This window comes from Nycticebus coucang, chromosome 13 (genome assembly GCF_027406575.1).
Source record: "Nycticebus coucang isolate mNycCou1 chromosome 13, mNycCou1.pri, whole genome shotgun sequence".
Classification (NCBI taxonomy): domain Eukaryota; kingdom Metazoa; phylum Chordata; class Mammalia; order Primates; family Lorisidae; genus Nycticebus; species Nycticebus coucang.
Genome location: NC_069792.1, coordinates 75208903 through 75229671, shown reverse-complemented (window position 1 = coordinate 75229671; position 20769 = coordinate 75208903). Strand labels below are relative to the sequence as shown.

At 34.1% G+C, this 20769-nt stretch overlaps 1 protein-coding gene across 3 annotated transcripts in view; it reads left to right on the top strand.

Annotated features, from left to right (window-relative positions):
* CSMD3 (CUB and Sushi multiple domains 3) overlaps positions 1-20769 on the top strand; it is a 1164849-nt gene that overhangs the window by 287145 nt on the left and 856935 nt on the right. For all 3 annotated transcript variants that reach the window (XM_053559351.1, XM_053559349.1, XM_053559348.1), the window contains exon 5: positions 11456-11663. In XM_053559351.1, the coding sequence (XP_053415326.1) occupies positions 11456-11663 (208 nt within the window). The remainder of the gene's footprint in view (positions 1-11455; positions 11664-20769) is intronic.

Genomic DNA, 20769 nt, shown 5'->3' with positions numbered 1-20769 from the left:
GGATTGTTTTACCTTGTAAAGGTATTAGTCAAGGATGGCCTTACTGATTTGAATGACATAATATGGCCAACCACAAGAAGATTTGGGGAAAGAAGATACTAGCAACCAGGACCAAAAAAGGTTGTAGAGTTGGAAGTAGTTTTATTAAATCTTAGAAAATGAAAAAGGAGCAGTACGGCTAGAGTTTACTAAGAGATGTGTAGATTAAGATCATGGTAAAGACACTGTTTTTATTCGAAGTTCAAGGAAAGTCACTAGAATGTTATAATGTGGAGATTGTATATAACATAATAGAATTTTCAGTTAAAAAAAAAAAAAAACTCTTGACTTCCCTGTAGAGAATAAATTATAATGAGAGAAGAGAAGAAAGAGAAGTTTAAGTTGACAGAATATTAATCTCGCCCAACAGAGAAATGATGGAGTATGGATAAGTGAATAAAACCAAAATTTAGATAAATAGACAAATGTTCTCATCTATTTAAAGTTGATATTTTGTACCAAGGACTACATTGATTACTCAAATAATACATCTATATCTACTTTAGTTATATTAAACATGAAGCCTATCTTCAAAGAACTCAATATCTGAGAGATTTGAAAAATGCAAACGCTCTAAATTTAATGACTGTTATCATTCCTAGAAGAATGATGTTAGAAAAAGCTGAAAGTTTCCTTCTTTACATACCTGGAATGGTAAGTTCAAGGAGTCACTAAGCTTGAATTTGAGGAGGAAAATAATTTAATTTTATTAAAAATAATAACATCCATATAAAAGTCAATGTTATTCTCCAAAGCCTTTCTATTCAAGATCATTTAAGATATTGTAGTCACCTATTAAATGTTAAGTATATTTCTAACCACTAAAAATGTAAAAGTGAGAACGGTAGACATTGTTTCCGTCCATATAGGTTTAAATTCATGCTGCTTAAGTGAGGCTAACCTTTCACAAAATAAATACATTTACACAAATTTTCAATATTTTAATATCAGGTAAAGTAGGATCAAGCTATGTCATTTGAGACATGCTAAAATAGTGCATGAGATTTATAAAAATAAACAAAATAAGATACTGACTCTTTAGTGATCTGGGCTGTGAAGTAAGGAAAACAGGGGGAAAGCTACTCAAACATGCATCAAATCTAAGTTGGGAATTCTTTATTCTTATTTGGGGGAATTTTTTTTTTTTAAAATCTACCTGACATGATAAATTCTAATGGGAGAAATTTTTATTTCTATATAATGAATACTCCATGCTTCAATAACAAACTAATATTGACATTAAAACTAATTCAATAAAGATTTATTTCTTACCCATGCAATATTTATTGACATGAAAGTGACCCATCTTCATCTTGTACTTACTGCTATTTGTTGTCAGTACCATTTTAGTAAGAGGTTGTGGATGGATAATTTAAAGTTATGGTAAGGACATCGTTATTATCTCAAGCTCAAGAAGACATTAGAATATTACAGAGTATGTGGGACAAGATTCATTTCCACTTGGAAAAGATACTCTCAGTTTCCTTGTAGATAACAGTGTGTTATTCTGTTAGGATTGTTATAAGGAAACACCATATACAGTGCATCTTTAAACAGAAGAAATTTATTTCTCACAGTTCTCGAGGTTGAGAAATCCAAGATCAAGGTGCCAGCAGGCATGATGTCTTCTGAGGAATTGCTTTCTGGTTCATAGATGGCTATGACAGATTCTTTCTGTGTCCTCACATGCAGCAAGGGGCAAAAGAGCACATTTGCACCTGTTTTATAAGGGCGTAATCTTATTTATGATGGCTCCATCCTCATGAACTGCTCTCTTGCCAAAGGCCCCATTTTCTAAGACATTTCCTGGGGGATAAGATTTCAACATAGAAATTTTGATGGGTTATGAACATTCAGACCATAGCACTTCACTAGACTAGCATGTTACTCATTACAAGATATTTACTCAAATATACACCAAAAGACATAGGTACATTATAACATCAAATCTGGAAAAAATATAAATGTTCCTCAGAGAGTACTTATAAATTAAATAGTGATATATACCACTGTGAAGGAATGGAAATGAATAAACTATGATTGCATGCAACAATATGGATCTTACAAGGAATAACTGATTGAAAGATGCCAGACACAAAAAGGGTATGATTCCATTTTATAAAGTTCAAAACATGCAAAATCAATCCATGGTTCAATAAGGTATAAGGGTGTTTATCTTCAGAATGGAAAGAGTAGGGACTGAGAAAGAGTATATAGGAGATCTCTTATATTCTAATAATTTTCTAATCTTCATTTAGGTATTAGTAAGGCTATCTTCATTTCGTAAAAATTCATCAAACTATTTATAAATTGTGGACTTTTCATTATCTAAGTTATATTTTAGTTTAAACATTATGTAATAAAAGAACAACTCAAAAGCACACATTCTCCTTTCAATATAGCTAACATATTGTGAGATGGCTCACAAATCTCCAAGGGACTGGTCAGATCTATTCCTTTTCTCCCCGAATTGCCCAAGATGGTGATTTGAATCTGACCATAATCCAAACACTCAAGATTGTCCTAGGTCAGTGGTTCTCAAAATTTAACATGGATGACAATCACCTTAAAGACTTGTTAAAACTGCTGGACCCATCCCAAGTTTTTAAATCAGTAGCTATGGGGAAAGAACTGAGATTTCATACTTTGAAAACTCTGGTTTAGGTGATGATAGTGGCCATCATCTCAGCTCTTTATGATTTGTAAAATTCCTGTCTTTATTTGTACATACTTTCATTTTTGACCCTCATTTCTCTCCTTTGGTCCCCAGTTTACTTGATAATTTGTACTCTCAGAAGGTAAACTTTAATGCTACTTCATTTATAAAAGCAAACATAATCAGGATACAATTTGCTTCAAAATTTCCTTTGCTATCTTAGTTTCAAGCTAGGATGCCATTGGAAACTGAAAAGCATTTAAAGCACCTAAAATTCATCCCAAATATTAAGATTTATATGTAAGGGTCTACAGTAGGGCACTTTTATAAAGTTCTATAGGTGATGCTATGCTAATGCATAGTCAGAAGAATCACTCAACTGAGATTTCTCACCAAGATGATAGACTCTACTCTCTAGGAGAGAATTGAACATGGCAAGTAGATGCTCACCTACAGATTATAGTTCTTGAAGAAAGCATTGTAAATCATCAGAGAATTCAGCCTTGGTGGGAGACGCGCAGAGTGAAGGAGATGGAGACAAGGAGTTCACTCACCAAAATTGAAACTTACCTGGGGGTGACCCCTATATGTAGGGAAGTGATAAAGAGCCCCAGGCCCTGACACTGTTACTCAAGGTCCCACACAGACACTGCTACTCAAGCTTTGAGGTTCCTCCCACCACCTTGGGCCTTCATGCAGTTTAGGGAACTGCTTAGAAACTGTAAAGTTGCATCAGAGAGCATGCTCAGCAAGGACCAGCGTCACTTTGATACCAAAGCCAGAAAGGACACAATGAAAAAAGAGAACTGCATACCAACTCCCTTATGAATACAGATGCAAACATCCTCAAGAAAATAAAATTCAGCAACACATCAAAAAGATAATTCAGGGGGCGGCACCTGTGGCTCAGTGGGCAGGGCACTGACCCCATATACCGAGGGTGGTGAGTTCAAACCTGGCCCCCGCCAAACTGCAACAAAAAAATAGCTGGGCATTGTGGCAGGTGCCTGTAGTCCCAGCTATTCAGGAGGCTGAGGCAAGGGAATCACTTAAGCCCAGGAGTTGGAGGTTTCTGTGAGCTGTGTGATGCCACAGCACTCTATCGTGGACGATAAAGTGAAACTCTGTCTCTACAAAAAAAAAAAAAAAAAAAGACAATTTAACATAATCAAGTGAGTTTCATCCCAGGAATGCAAGGATATGTTCAACATACACAAATGTGATTGACCACATAAACAGAAACAAACATGACCACATGATCATCCCAATAGATGCAGAAACAATATTCTATAGCATGCAGCGCCCTTTCATGACAAAAACCCTCCACAAAGTAGGCCTAGAAGGAGTGTACCTCAAAATGATAAAAGCCGTATATGACAGAACAACTGCCCAAAAAAAAGGGTGTCCTCGGTCAGATTCAACTCAATTCCCATCAAAATAATATAAACCTTATATTTCACAAATTAAAAAAAAAAAAAAAGTAACACTAGGCTTCATTTAGAACCAAAAAAAGTAAAAATAAAAAATAAAGCCAGAATAGCTAAAGGTACCTTAAGCAGAAAAACCAAATCTGTAGAGGTCACCTTATCTCATTTCAAATTATATTACAATCAAAAACACGGTACTGGTATAAAGTTAGAGAAATGAGCAAATAGAACAGAACAGAGAACCCAGAAACAAAACAAAACCATCTACCTAATATCAACTAATACTCAACAAAGCAGACAAAACACACACTGGGGTAAGAAAACTCTCTTCTCTCTTCAATAAATGTTGCTACGGTAACCTCATGGTCTCTGAATGTTACCTACTGATCTCTGAGAGAAAACCACCCTTGATTTATAATCTCACTCCCTATTTTATGATTCAGAATGTGTCTCCAGAGAGAAATCTAAGTGAATATAATGCTCTCTTTGTTCTATTTTGTCTGGGATCACAGTTCTGTGTGGTCTTGGTCAAATGTTTGAAAAGTGTTATTTCCTATATTTTACACAGTTTTAATTTTTTGAGGAAAATAATGTCAATTTGCTCCTTTATGCTATGTCATTGCTATTCTTTGATTTAGTTTAAATATTTTTCTCTAATTTTTGATGTTATTTGTTATTTTTTTTTTAATTTATTTTGAGGCAGAGTCTCACTTTTTCACCCTCCGTAGAATGCCAGCACGTCATAGCTCAAGGCAACTTCAAACTCTTGGTCTCAAGCGATCCTGCTGCCTCAGCTTCCTAAGTAGCTGGGACTACAGGCATCCATCACCATGACCTGCTAGTTTTTTAATTTTTCAATAGAGATGTGTTCCTACTCTTGCTCAGGCTGTTCTCAAACTCAGGAGATCCACCCTCATCCACCCAGAGCGCTAGGATTAGAGGAGTGAGCCTGGCCTTTTGCAAATTTTTAAATAATTTAAAATCGATTGAATGTTAGTATTGTTTTTATTATTTAGAGATTTTGAGAATTATTAGAAGACCCCACATATTTATTAATTACTTCCTCACTGCATTAATTCTGTTTTCATTTTCTCAACATGTCTCTTAGGAAGATAAGTGCAAATTAATGAAAGATACTTGCTTAAAAGTACATTTGTGTATTTAAGAATAAACCTTCAGTGCTATATTGCCATTAAACTTATATTGTTTACGTCTCATAGGTGTTCATTGCTGGAAAGATAAAGGAAAAACATGAGGTTTCTTGTAATCATTGAAAATCTAATTTTAAAAAAATACCTTTATAAGTATTATTTGTTATACCTTGACAAATATAAAACTAGCAATCAATGCAGAAGATATGCTATTTACCCAGTTGGTCAATTTTCTTCCCCATGAGAAGGCTTTCTCCTTAAACACAAGATGAATGAGGTAGAACTATGAAATATGAATAGACTATAACTCAATATCAACTACAGTTCCATGCTGATATAATATTTAATTAACCACAGTATAATATTTATATAGTTTGTCTAATTAAGAAACACATAATAGTGATGCCTGTCCTGGGAGAAAACAAAAAGATCCAAATAGATGTCAATAGGTGTAATTTTATTTGAATGCTGACCAAAGTTTGAGATTTAGTAGGGGTGATTTGCAGAAAAAGGTCCTGTGATAAACAGAGATTGGATTGAATGCTTAGCACCTGGACTTGACCACAGGTACTCATCTCCCACAATTTATACTTCATTTCTTTTTGCTGATAAACAAGCCTATTTCCTGTACCCCTCCCCCGCCCCAACCCTAGCTATTCTGGAAGAAATTAATAGCAAGGCAGAGCACAGTATGAGAGCAGTATCTGAGAAGATGTGTTACAGAAAACTCTTTTAGGTGGTTTTTGAAACTGTGTTCAGTTTTTTTTTTTTTAAACCATGCTTCGGAGGAGTTCCAATTTATACTAACTTAAATAAATGTTGTTTACATACCCAAAGACAAAACAAGGTCATGCATTTTCAGTACCTAAATAAATATCACAAAGGTTAACATAAATAAAAATTTAATTCTAGGGAAAGTTTTTTTGTGTAAAACTATCGAACTATTTTTTTTGTACATTTTTCCCCTAAAACTAATCTTTGTTTTATTTTGTTACTTTTCTCCCTGTCTAAAGGTAACAGATAAAATAGCATTGCTTATGAAGTTTATATAAATCAGTTGTCTTAAAGTATAGAAATAGATGTTATTTGATGTTAGATACGTATTATAAGACTGTAAACAAAATTAGATTTAATAACATTTTTAATTTAATAGCTATCACTTTTATCAACAGATATAAATAAAGAACTTAAGGGCAAATAGGGAGTAGTGCTCCTGAAAATTGGAATAGGTGCAAAGTCCAAAAGGATCATTTTTTTGATGCTTATTTTTAAGGTTCACACTGTCCATAAGGATTCCACTAGCTGAACTGGTAATTTTTTCCATGTTTTACAACAAACCGAACTTTCACGTTTCTTAATATGCAATTTGCCAATATTTTCCCTATGTAAATGTGCATAGATAGGTAGGTATAAAAAATTAACCCATTTTGAAACTTATAAACTTTATATTTTTCTTAAAACAAGAGTAGAGAAACTATTGACCTTTTTATTAAACACTGCATCCCCTGTATGTTAAGCAATCATATGCTGAGGCCATCATAACTTCTATTTAGCCTCAAGGGAAATCTAAGACAATTATTGGTCTTCCTTTACTATTTAGTTTACAAAATACTTTTATCAAATATTGGCTGAAGAAGGATATTCTAATTTCTTTTGTCATGGATGCTGTTTCTTCTGACATGCTTATAAGATTAAATAAATCTTTTGAAGATACTGAGATAAATATTTGTTAATATATCAATAAACAAGAGATGGTTTATTTTTAGGAATTGATGAAGCATGAACGAATTTACCTGGGCTCTCAGCCCCCTAAGCTGCATCTATTGTGGACTTCTTATTTCATCTCATAGAACAGCTAGATTATCTTTTCAAATCCTACAGCTGATCAAGACATTCTTCCACTGAAAACCCTTTAATGCCTTTCCATTGCTCTGAATAAATTCCATAGCATTGTTAGAATGGTCCTGCAAGGTCTAGCCCTTAATTGCCCCTCCAGTTGCATCTGTTATCGCATGGCCCATTTTCCCTTATCAACAGTGTCAGTGAACCTGCCAGAATGCTCTTACCTCTGCTTCTTATCTAGTTAATGCTGATTATTCATGCCGTAAGTTTCCAATCCAGCATCATGTCCTCAGATAATTATTGTTTCTCAATTTCCCAACTAGTTAAAATCTCCCAAATGTATTACCTTCGTGCTAAATGTTCCTTCTTCATGGTACTTTCCAGAAAAGTACTTAATGTTAGATTCATATTATTTTTTTTAATTTACTATTTTGTTTTCAAAATTAACTATACATACATATTATTAGTAAATATATTTTATGTGTTTATCAGGTCCTTTGATAAGAGCCTGATACTGGACAAGATACTCCATGAGGGCAGGGAAGGTGATAAAATTAGATCATAACTGTAGATGGAGAGAGTTCATGTTTCTTCCTGACACTTAGTAGGCTTATACCAATAAATTCATTTTGAACATAAGACCAATGAATAAACTTTAAATTTCATAAGAAGTTTACACAGAAACCAATATGATCCATGTGTATCTAGAATTTCTTAGGAAACTGTCCTCTGGGTCAGCCTTCTGTGAACTCTACTCTTTCTGTGAATTTTTGGAAAATGTTGTAGACAGACCTTAATTAAACAGATGAACCAAAATGCAAAGTCAGATTGATTCTGACAGAATAAAAGTCTTTGTCCTGTTGTTGGTGGGATATATACCAATTCACATTGACCAGAGACCAAGCAATGATACTTAGCAGAAAGAGCACACCTCTGATGCAAAAGTTCCATGGTTTGTTGTCATGCTGCCTTTTGCGTGTTCTAACTCTGCTATAAAACAACAAAACAAAACAAAATAGATAATGTATCATTCTATGAGTCTACGACTTTAGAAAATATATTGTGATATAAACATCATAGTTAATTCAGGCTAAATCACAATATGAAGGTTTTCGCTTTCAGAGAGGGTCACCAAGCTAAAATAGTCTTTTTCTAACATTTACTGAATAAAATGTTACCCATTTCACATTTTTTTTCAGATGCTGATTCTATGATAGTTCCTGTTGTAATAAAGAGAACAAATAGTAGAACCAAACATAGAACTTGATAACAAGAATTGACGAGAGCACTTGTCTGGCTGCTAGGGGAACCACGTTTCCACACCTGTTTTCATGATTTTGCCATAGAAAACATTTCTTTAAAGTGGGATATTTTGTGACTTTCTCTCCTTTACATGAGTTGGGAGTTGGAGTCATTTCTTTCTACTGCGAGTCTCGATTCAGCAAATTCAAAGAGATCACATAGAGGCTCAGCACCTGTAGCTCAGCGGCTAGGGCACCAGACACATACACCAGAGCTGGTGGGTTTGAACCCAGCCTGGGCCTGCCAAACAGCAGTGACAATTACAACAACAACAAAAAGCAGGGATCACTTAGAGAAATTGATTTGTATGCCCTGGCCAAAATACTTAAATGTCTTTTGCAAACCCAGAGGGCTGAATTTTGTATAAAATCAAATTTCTTTAGAGGACAAATAAATGGGTATGTTTTCATTTGACAAAATGTGGGATTTTTGTGAGGAAGTTTTGCCTTGGCATTGTCTTAGAATCCGCCTAAGACGCCCTCCTGGGAAGTGAAGTAGACACAGTTGGAAGGTGATGGAAATGTACAGGGCGATCCCCATGATATGAGAGAAGAACGTAAGCATCCAGCCTGAGAGGAATACCCTCGGGAATTGGGGCACCTAAGGGTCCCAGAAAAGGGCCCACGAGCAAAAGAACCATCTTCTTTAAAATTATGTTCCAAATCCCATAGAAACTGGTGCCAAATCAGTGCCAGGCAAATAAGAGGATTCATGTCCCCTGATCCTTTCTATTTCAAACACCACAAGAGAATGAACAGAAACACTGGTGGGGAAGGAGACAGACACCCTTCCGTCTTCTCTCTCATTGTTCCTTATCTGCTACAACCCCAAGCTCTAAGGGGTAAAACACTTCACTAAAAATATAGTTGGTTTATTTTTGACTACCCAAGAATGAACAAATTAAATGATGGCTTGAGATGTTTTTAATTTACTACTTTATTTTTTTAATGAACTATACATCCATATTATTAGTATATTCACCAAGTACAATAGAATGTTTTGAAATTGTATGTATTATGAAATTGCTAAATTGGTCTTGTTGCCAATTTAGTTATTTGTAACACCTAATAAACTTATTATTTGTGACAAGAACACCCGAAATATGCCTTCTAAACTGGAGGAGTATGTTTTCTTTAATCTGAACGTGAACCAAAATATTATGTGTCTACCTCAGGTATTATGTATAGGTAATACCTATACAAAAACAGGTATTATGTATAGGTAATACCTCACAAAAATCCCACATTTTGTCAAATGAAAACATACCCGTTTATCCTCTGAAGAAATTTGGTTTCATCCAAAATTCAGCCCTCTAGGTTTGCAGAAGACATTTGAACTAAATAGCTCACAGAACTTGTTTAATATGTTGTAGGTCAATCACACCATTAATATATGCTAATATAATATTTTACAAAGCAGTTTTTGACTTTGGTGTTGGTACTGAGAAAACAAAGAGTAGAATGGATTTATGGTTGTGGTTGGGGGAAGCAGGGCAGGTTTACTAAATGGTAAAAACCTTTTTGACCTTGGTGTTGGTACTGAGAAAACAAAGGGTAGAATGGATTTATGGTTGTGGGTGGCGGAAGCAGGGCAGGTTTACTAAAAGACTACATAGCATATTGCTACAAATGCTAGGACTTGAGAGCATTTGTAGCAATATGCTATGTAGTCTAGACAGGCCTACTAGTTCAATTATCTAAAAAACAAAATAGAAATAGGGAATACATGCAATAAACATTTTAAGAATTATATAAAATTTATAATAATGTGATTAAAATTAAATATATTTTAAGAGCAACTTATGTATATATGGATTGTGGAGTTAAATGGATAAAGAGCAGGGCAGAGAAAAAGCTAATGTTATTTGATGTATGCACTATAAAGTTTTCCTAGTAAGAATCCATTCTGTTACTCTCTACTCATCATAGAATTACATAGCAAGATGTTGGCCTTCTCTATTTATTAAAGCTCTGGAGCTATTATTGATCACATCAAATAATAATTGGTCATTGTGGAATAAGATTTTTTGCTCAGACAGCTTGAATTCAAGGAATTTTCTTAGAGGATCAAAGCAACAACATAAATAATGTCATAATTTAATTCTTAAGTAAGCTTATAACCTATTAATTTTACTGGCCTTAACAGTGTTATAATGAAGCAAACGTGATAGCTTTAATTTTATTTATGAAATAGGAGCTTTTTCTAATGTTTTTATACTAAGCACAGCTGTTTATGTAACCACTGTAATAGCATCTACCCTCAGCCAAAAGTAAACTAAAGGAAAATCTGTGACTGCCTTTCCAAAATCAGAATCCAAATGTAAGATGAGTCAATATTGTATATACATACATCATATGAATACTTAGTAAAATATATTTACATCATTAAATATTGTATATACATATATCATGAATACTTAGTAAAAGATAATGACATTGTTAGATGAAGTCATAGGGAATATATTCTCAGACATATATTGAATATACTATTTCTAAATAAAGTTTTCTGAATATGTTATATAGTTTTATTTTAATTATATCCCACAAATAATTTTCAATAGTTTTTGGAAGATAACACTGACACATACTATATTGTCTCTTAAATCATGTCTTTACATTGCACATGCCTACATTTAGTGATTAAAAGGTCTTGCCATAAAGAAAGATGCCAAAAGTGATTAAGATTTCCCATCACAGATTTTCAAAACCATATTTCTTTAACTATTTTTATTATTTAAACAAGAAGAGAAAATCTTGGATCTATTATACTGAGATTTAATTTTGAGTGTAGATTTTACTTTTATTGCTATTTCAACATTGGTTATAAAGTTGTCAATTTATATAAAGTTGCTACATATGTGTTTATAAATTTATCATAAACTTCTCATTTTATTTAATGATTATTAGTATATTGTGCACTTGATATCATGTTGATATCACAACATTTTTACTGTTACTTTTATTCACAAATGTTGAGTTACTTTAACTGCATTCCTCTTAATAACTTGAAGCTGCGTGTTTCGTCATTGTTTTCAACAGCTGAAGATGCTTGTGGAGGAACAATGAGAGGATCCAGCGGCATCATTTCCAGCCCTAGTTTTCCTAATGAGTACCATAACAATGCTGATTGCACTTGGACCATTGTAGCAGAGCCTGGGGATACAATTTCACTCATATTTACCGATTTCCAAATGGAAGAAAAATATGATTACTTAGAAATAGAAGGTTCTGAGCCACCTACAATATGGTAAGTAGACAGCTTCTATTAACCTAGCTTCGGTGTCACTGTTTGAAGCAAACTGTGTACCTTTAAAAGTTTGGATATTTAAAAGTTATTAGGTGTAGTTGTTGGAACTGAGAGATATTTTTGACTATTGGACTACTAAAATTCCCAATAGATTGAAATTTTTTAAATATGCAAGTTTCCATCACTTATTTCAACACTTAGTAAAGAGTAATGTGACTTTATCACAACTTGTATAAAGAAATAAAAGTTGTTACTATTGTAACCTTTAGTTATGGTTCTTAGCATAATCCATATTCAATTATTTGTTCAAATTAACTGAATAGTCAGGGAAGTAATTTGCCTTTGTTTATATAGATAGATCTTCTCTGTAGACTTTTATCTGAAGACAAAAATTAAATTACTGTCATCCTGGAAAATGTGGTTCGTTTCTTTAAAAACTAAAGATGTGGTCTCCTGAACTGTAGAATCTGTCAGAACATGCTATTAAGGCATAATATTTTTAAAATGAAATCTTTCTTTATGGTATTTTAAAATTTATTATCAACTGATATTATTGAGTAGGTTATAAGTCAATAAGTGAAAGAAAAAATGCTAAGATGACACTGATAAAGCAAAGAGACAGATAAAACATTAGACTCATAAGGACCTTTTAAGCCACCTAAGTGCATAAAAATTTCCCAGTTAGCTGGGCTTCAGCCAAAGAATAAAGCATTTCGGTCATCACAAACCCAAGCTTTTAAGATAGGAAAAAGTAACAGACTTAACATACTTCCTATTTTCCCCTTCTAGCTTTAAGCCCTCAATTCTTGGGGTTACCGATCTTTGGTATATCCCTAGATAATTACATACCAGAATGCAATGAAACTCTGCAGAATCCTAGTTTGAAATTCTGAGAAAATTTAAAAACTAATGTTTTTAGAAATTACTTCTATAGTGATTCATATCTGAGTTGTATCAAGGTCGATGGTAATGACATGAATTTCCCAATAATTATGTCTTTGACATATAAGTGATCCTATTACAATGGTAGTTTTTAACTTGCCACATATTTGACTACTAGAGATCACGAAGGAAAATAGAAAAATTGTTTTATAGAACTGGTTCCTTTGCTACCGCTGGATCCTAGAAACCCAATCTAACACATTTACTCTGTGGATCATAATACATCTATTTATATTCATAGACCCACTTTATTGTTTTGGATTAAACATTCTTATCAATGATTGTGTCTTTGATTAATCTAAGTTGGTAGAATAATATAGCTTGTCCAACTACAGCACCAGATCCATAGATTTCTCCCCTCTCCATTTTTTCGTTTCCTTTCCTCTGCCACTTTATTTATTTCCCACTTTTCAGGAAGAAAATGACATTTAAGAAATTCAATATTTTATTGTCTTTTTAAATGTTACAATAATGTTTAGGTAGACTTCTCAAATCTTTGTTATGTAATATAAATCAACACTAATGTGTTGGACATATTTCAAGAAAGACACACAAGTGTTAAAACCATTATTTTCTACCAATGATAATTGAAGATGTATAGTGTTGGGAAATTAATGGTATTGCATACAATCACTTAAATATTATACAATAGCATTTTTATAAGTTCTTTTAGTTAGAAAACTGATGTATAAAATGATCTATAAATAATTAAAATAAAATTATATACATAATCCTAACCCTTCAATCCTTCAAATACTTTAATATGCTCATATTCTTTTAAATATATGGTCATTAAAATGATACTTTCCATTTAAGGTGACATGATGTTAAGAGTTCTTTCTTGTAAGTGCACACTGTTCACATAACATTTGAATTCCAAAGAGAGATGGGAACAGAGAGATATTCACATTCTTCTGATTAAAATGACAAATGTTTCCTTTGACTTCAGCTCTGTCATTCAGAGATGGGAAATTTCTACTAGCGACTATGTACTACACTCCTTCTAATGAAGTATAGACACTGAAGCAAGGATTAACATAGCTTGTGTTTGACTTTGCAACATAGACTTAACCTCCCAACAAATGAGCTGCAAAAAGGATATTAACAGTTAGCTAATCGTTTACTTGCAAACTCTATATGCTGAAGTATTAGTTCCTGTTTATCACAAAAAAGCAGCATCGCTGCATAATCCAATAGGAATGCAAGAGATCCATTCAATTATGACTGGATCATAAAATTGTATGAGACCAGAGGACTGTCAACTGATTTCATGATACTAAAATGAACAATGACATAGGATAAAGTTGCTTGTTTTTGGTTTCAGCTTTGATTCTGTTGATGAATAACAATGGGTAAGTCGTGTCACCTCTGCAAATCTGTTTCCTCACCCATGTGATGCCAGCCACAGGATTCTCTTAACTCTAATATTGGGTAGCTTTATCAGCATAGGTGCTATGGTAGGGGCAAAGAGGTAGCTTGGAGAAATAGCTAAATATTGCCCTATTTACAAAGCTTCAGATAAAGAGTTGGATTGTATGTTCTTTAAAATGATTTCCACATTTAGTTTGGGTTTTTACTAGAATTCCATTTGTTCAATGTTCTTCTAAGTGCTTCCATGACAAAAGGAACAAAGAGACCTGCTCCCATAGAACTGGTGCTATATCAGGGAAGAAAGACAATAAAGAGTAATTAACATAAATAAGCTAAATAACACAAGGTTTTGGAGACTGATGAGAAAGAAAAGGTGGGATCTGAGTAAGAGATGTCAGCAGAGCAGGAATATTATGATGGGTGTTCCTACTGAATCTGGAACTTGAGATTTAAACAGTGTTTTGAAGAATATAAGGAAGTTAGCAGAGCAGATATCTTGGTGATGAATATTCTAGTTAGAAATTGGAAAATTTCTAGAGGAAAGTATATAAAGCAGAGTGAGTCTTCCTGCGTTAAGATACATGTAAGAGACTGTCATAGCTACAAAATAATGATCATGGAGAAAGTAATAGAAAAAAAGGAGAATGAATAGAGCCTAGTTCAAAATCCTACTTGTACTATACCCAAAGTCATTGAAGTGTCATGAGCACAATAGTGACACCATTGACTTTATCTTTTTACAAAAATCACTATGGTTGCTGAATGGAGAATAAAATATAAGAAGGAATGGCCAACGAACAGAGATTACTTGTGGTATTTAAGTGAGAGTTTGTGAAATAAGGACATACTTATTTGGAAGCAATAAGAAATTATTGAATATTCAAAATAAAGCTGACAGAATGTCTAAAGATGTCTAATTGGAGAAAGAGAAAAGAGTTATTTGACCTAAAGAACTAAAAAAAAAATTTCAATTTAAATTAACTAATCTTGGGGTGGCTATTAATGGAACGTTTTTAAGGGGATGATCTGAATCTGGAGCTTAATTTTGGACATGCTAAATTTTAAATATCTAATATATGTCTAAGTGAAGATTTCAAGGAGGCTAATGGATAAAGAACATCTTACTTCAAAACCAAAATTTCAGGGCAGCGCCTGTGACTCAGTGAGTAGGCCACTGGCTGTTGCTTGACCGGAGACATGAAAGAACAGCCGCTTTTCCATGGGTATAAACTCACTACTGCAATTATTAAGGGTAAACAAGAAACAGACTACATAGTATGGGATGGCGTGTAGCGAAGTTCTTTATTCAGGGATTTGATTTTATACACTTCTAGTCACATACACACTTAATTTATCATCTGTTAGTTTCACCATTACCTCATTTTACTTATCTGAAATTAACTCGTAAGAAAATATCCTGTTACCACATCAACACAATCACTTCTGTAGTAAACATCCTCTTCTAGACACTGACTAATCTCTTGGGCAGGTACCTAAATAAAGATCACAAAGAAGAAAGCAGCCACAGGGGAACAGAGTTAATGGAAGAGTACCTTCAAGCGTTCACTCAGTTTACTCAGCATGAAGTAACGACTGTGTCTCTCCTCAGGGCAGAGCACTTATAGACCTCTGACAATATGTTTTTAACATATGTTAACCCTCTCGCCTGTATCTCTGAGGAAGGGCGGCATGCCCTTTGGCCTCAGGCTTAACGGGGTGCACAACTTCAGAGAATTGGCTTTTGTGGAATTTTAACTCCAGGCAAGTTAACTCTGTGCATGTCCCAGGGGGACCCAGGTCCCTTAAGCCTCTGAAAGAATAGCAAGCCATTTTAAACTCACACTGAGTTCACTTTGTGTGCTTGATGTAGGATATGTTTATTTCTAAATATTATCCTACATTGGCCCCTTATACCGAGGGTGGCGGGTTCAAACCCAGCCCCGGCCAAACTGCAACAAAAGATAGCCAGGCATTGTGGCAGGAGCCTGTAGTCCCAGCTATTATGGAGGCTGAGGCAAGAGAATTGCCTAAGCCCAGGAGTTGGAGGTTGCTGTGAGCTGTGACAAAGTGAGACTCTATCTCAAAAAAAAAAAAAAAAAGAAGTTCAGGATAGGACTTCTATTGGAATTCTAGAAGTAGAAGTGATTATTCTTATTTCTGCAAGTAGAAGTGATTATTAAATTTTAAGAAGAGAAAAGGACTAATAACTGAGGGCTGGGGCATTCCAACCCTAGAAAGCTAGCACGGTCAGGAGGAATTGGTAAAGGAGATCGAGAATGAGAGTAAATGAGACAGGAGCAAACACAAGAGTACTGTCCTCCTCAGTATCTCTCTGCAGGGGACTGGTTCCAGGACCAACAATCCCAGTGTAAAAGTCCAGGGATGCTCAAGAGTCTTACATAAAATGGGGCAGTATTTGCATATAACCTATGCACATGCTTTTATATACTTTATTATTTTTATTTCAATAGATTTAGGGAATACAAGCATTTGTTATGTGGATGAATTGTATAATGCTCTAAGTCAGGGCTTTAATTATACCTGTCACCAACATCATGCACATTGTACCTGACAGGTAGATTTTTCTCCGTCCTTCTCCTCTTATCCTATCTACTTTTTAGTTTTCATTGTTTGTTACACCACTTTATGACTGTATATAATACTCCTTTAGCTACCAGTTGTAAGCGAGAACATGTATTTTTTTTTTTTTTTCATTTCCTAAGATACATCACATAGGATAATGGTCTCAGTTCCACTCAAGGTTATACAGAAGATATTATTTCCTTTCTTCTTATAGCTTAGCAGTGCTCTACACTGAGCAATATATTTTCTTTAAACATTAACCAGTTTATGGGTTTCCATATACTTTAAATAATCTCTAGATTACTTATAATACTTAATATAACGTAAACGTTATGTTATAGTAGGGCTATATTTTTATTTTTATTGTTTTTAAAAATATGTTCTATATGTGATTGAATCCATGAATGCAGATTCACAGATATAGAGGACTGACTAGAAAATGTTTCCTGGAAGCCAAATAACAAAATTATCAAGGAACTGGGTAATAATGTCAAATGTGGATGATAAATTAGTAAAATAAGTTCAAAAATTGATCATTGGATTTGTCAACATGGAGGTCATTGTTACCACTGATGAAACTAATTTTGTAGGTGACAGATTGAAGTTGTTTTAGGAGGAAATTGGAGAAGAGATATTGTAAACAATTAATATAAAAAAATCTTACAGGAAATTTTTCAAAAAGATACATAAACAAATGGGACAATAGGTAAAGGAGGAAGTAGAGACTGGAGAAGAAATTATGATTTGGAGATTTTTTTATTATTAATTATGAGATTTAAAATTACATTTTTATAAGAAAGAGGATGGCTCACCAGAGAGAGAAAAATTAGTTAGAGAGAGAGGATAATCATTTGACCAAAGTAAAGGGGTGGAGATAAAGTAATCTCCCCTTTCAAAGTCTGTTTGTGAAAGGAAATTGGAAAATAATTCCAGTAACTAAAGGGAGAGGCAGATGAAAAAAATGAAGATTAGAAGACCATTTGTGGGACTACTGTCTATGCTAGAGGTTATATGAGGAGCTTAATTAATTTGAAAACTCTGGATATGGAAATAAAATGCCAAAGGCTGGTTATCAAAGACTAGAATCCAGAAGATGGAATGACTGAATATTACAGACAATGATAAAGGATTCTATAATAAATGTGACTATTATTATTTTTTAGACTAGATGACAGGAAAAATGTAAATAATAATAGAAAGGTCAGGAAGATATTTCAGGTTCAGAAAATAATGAGTTCAATTTGTAAGATGTAGGTTGATGATAAGAAGGATTTCTACAAGCCCACGTCCCATCAGATTTAATAATGACACATAATTTGAAGTAGGAATAAGAATTTGTAAGTTGCTAAAATGAAATATTAGCTGAGGTCTAGGAAACAAATACAGTTATTAAGATTAGAATATTAGTGGAGGGCAGGGCCTGTAGCTCAGTGGGTAGGGTGCTGGTTCCATATACTGAGGGTGGTTGGTTCAAACCCCGCCCTGGCCAAACTGCAACAAAAAAATAGCTGGGCATTGTGGCGGGCGCCTATAGTCACAGCTACTGGGAGGCTGAGGCAAGAGAATTGCGTTAAGTCCAGGTGGGAGGTTGCTGTGAGCTGACATGCCATGGCACTCTACTGAGGGCGATAAAGTGAGACTCTGTCTCTAAAAAAGAAAAAAGAAAAAATAGAATATTGTGGCTCAGTGAGTAGGGCGCCGGCCCCATATACCGAGGGTGGCAGGTTCAAACCCAGCCCCGGCCAAACTGCAACCAAAAAATAGCCGGGCGTTGTGGCGGGCGCCTGTAGTCCCAGCTGCTCTGGAGGCTGAGGCAAGAGAATCGCTTAAGCCGAAGAGTTAGAGGTTGCTGTGAGCTGTGTGACGCCACGGCACTCTACCCGAGGGCGGTACAGTGAGACTCTGTCTCCACAAAAAAAAAAAAAGAAAGAAAGAAAGAAAAAGAAAAAATAGAATATTAATGGAAACATTGGTGCTGTGTTTCCACTTCGTCTGCCTCTCCCTTCAGTTATTGCAATCGTATTGCACAAGAAAAACTGTTTAATTGTTTTCAAATTAATAATGCAATAAGATAAATATTTTGATTTAAATTATTTTTCATGTTTATTCATATTTATTGGTTAAAATCTAAACATTTATGCTTGAACTAATAAACTTAGTCATACAGATTTCTAGTGAAGGCTGGCTTCCGGTAAGCTAGTTTCTTCATTTGTGTGGTGCATCCAGTTCCTTCTCCACAACTCAAGAGTGTCAGACCCCAATGGTCTTAATTCTCGTCCATACAGTCCATTTTTGTTCTTTGAACAATCACACTTCATCTAGCTGTGACTTAATTTTTCCCTTTGTTTCTTTGGAATAGCCTTTTATAAACAATGACTTCTCAGCTCTTAATTTAATGTTTATCTCACTTGATTTAACTGCAACATTTGATTTTGTTGGTCATCTCCTCCTTTTGAGAGCACCCTTAACCTTTGGTTACTGTGAACTCTTTTCTTTCTTTCCTTATAGTATGCTGACTATATCATTTTGGACTTTTTCTGGGTGTTTTTTCTTACATCATCCTTTCTATATTAAGTGTGTTGACATCTGCCCAGCCTTTTTCTGGTTGTCTTTTTTACTTTGTTCACTATACTTTAAAATTTACATAAATTCCCAGAGCTCCAATGATCTTAACACTTTGCCATTTTTCTCCTTACTAATTATTTTTTCTCTTGTTTCTATTTGACTATGTAAAATAAAATAACAGAATTTTAATGAGAGCTCGCATCTCACGTTATGTGTATGTGGACCACTGTACATTTTATACCTTAGGTATTTCGTGTACATTTGTGAAATTAACAAATGATTTTGTCCTGTCAAAAAGAAGACATTCATTGACAATCTGCATTTACATTTTTCCCATTGGTTGTACTTGATTCAATTGAAGCAACATGTTTCCTGGAAGCCAAATAACGAAATTATCAAGAAACTGGGTAATAATGTCAAATGTGGATGATAAGTTAATAAAATAAGTTCAAAAATTGTTTGAATTAGGTTCAGCTGCAAATAAAAGTAAAACAAACTGCAAAAAAAAAAAAAGGGGGGGTGTGTGTGTACCAAACAGAGTTGCTGTTTTTAAATATAAAATTCTGTAGTTGGACAGGGCATTTATGGGACTCCCATACGTTCACTGGCATGCACTCAGGATTATGTTGTATCATTATTCTGCTTGTGAGTGTCCTTTATTCCCATGATCATATCTTATCCTAACACAGGTTCCTAAGTCTCCAGTCTAGACAAAAGGAAGGTCAGGACAAGAAAAGTCCAAAGGAAATTCATCACTTTTCTCATAAAGATACTCTGATTGTTGGCCTACACTCACTATTTCATTTTATACTACTTCTGCTCATATGTATTTGGGTAAAATTTAATTACCTGGGCAGCTGGCCATAATAGACACTGGGAAAGTAATGTTTATTTTGGGTGGTCATTCCCAAGCTAAAATCCTGTTTTTATAAAATAATAGGAGATAACAGATAACCAGCAATCTCTGACATGCTTTTTACTGATAAGTCCCTCCAAGGGAAATGTATATAATATGCACTCACTAGTATTTTACATATTATAGGAGTATGTATTTATGTCTGTACAGGCATGTATAGACATATACATATAGACTTAGGTACATATATGTGAATATATACTTATAGGTACACATAGATGAATGCATGTGTATGCATATACTGTATATGTATATATGTGCATTATATACATTTAAAGGTATAGATATAAGTATGCATATACATGCAGATATCTTTATACTTGTATGTTAATATATACGCATGTATCTGTATATCTTTGTAATATATGCATATATGTGTACATATGTGTGTATGTGTGTATATACATAGATCTCAAAGCTAACATCCACATTGAGCAATAATTCTCAAATGGTATTCCAGTAATACCTTTATCAGAAATGCCTGTGGTATTTATTAAAGTGAAGGCACCCTATCTCCCACACAAATTCATTGCTTTACATTATATGGCATGGATTCAGGAATTTTGCAAATCAGGTGATTCCAATGCATACTAAAGCTGGACAGGTATCGCTACAGAAATTAATGCAATAAATTTTGTTTCCTCAATATTGCAACTATGTCATGTAACTATTCAATAAGCATCCCTTAAGAACTGAAATATGTCTTATTATTTAAAATGTTGAAGGAAA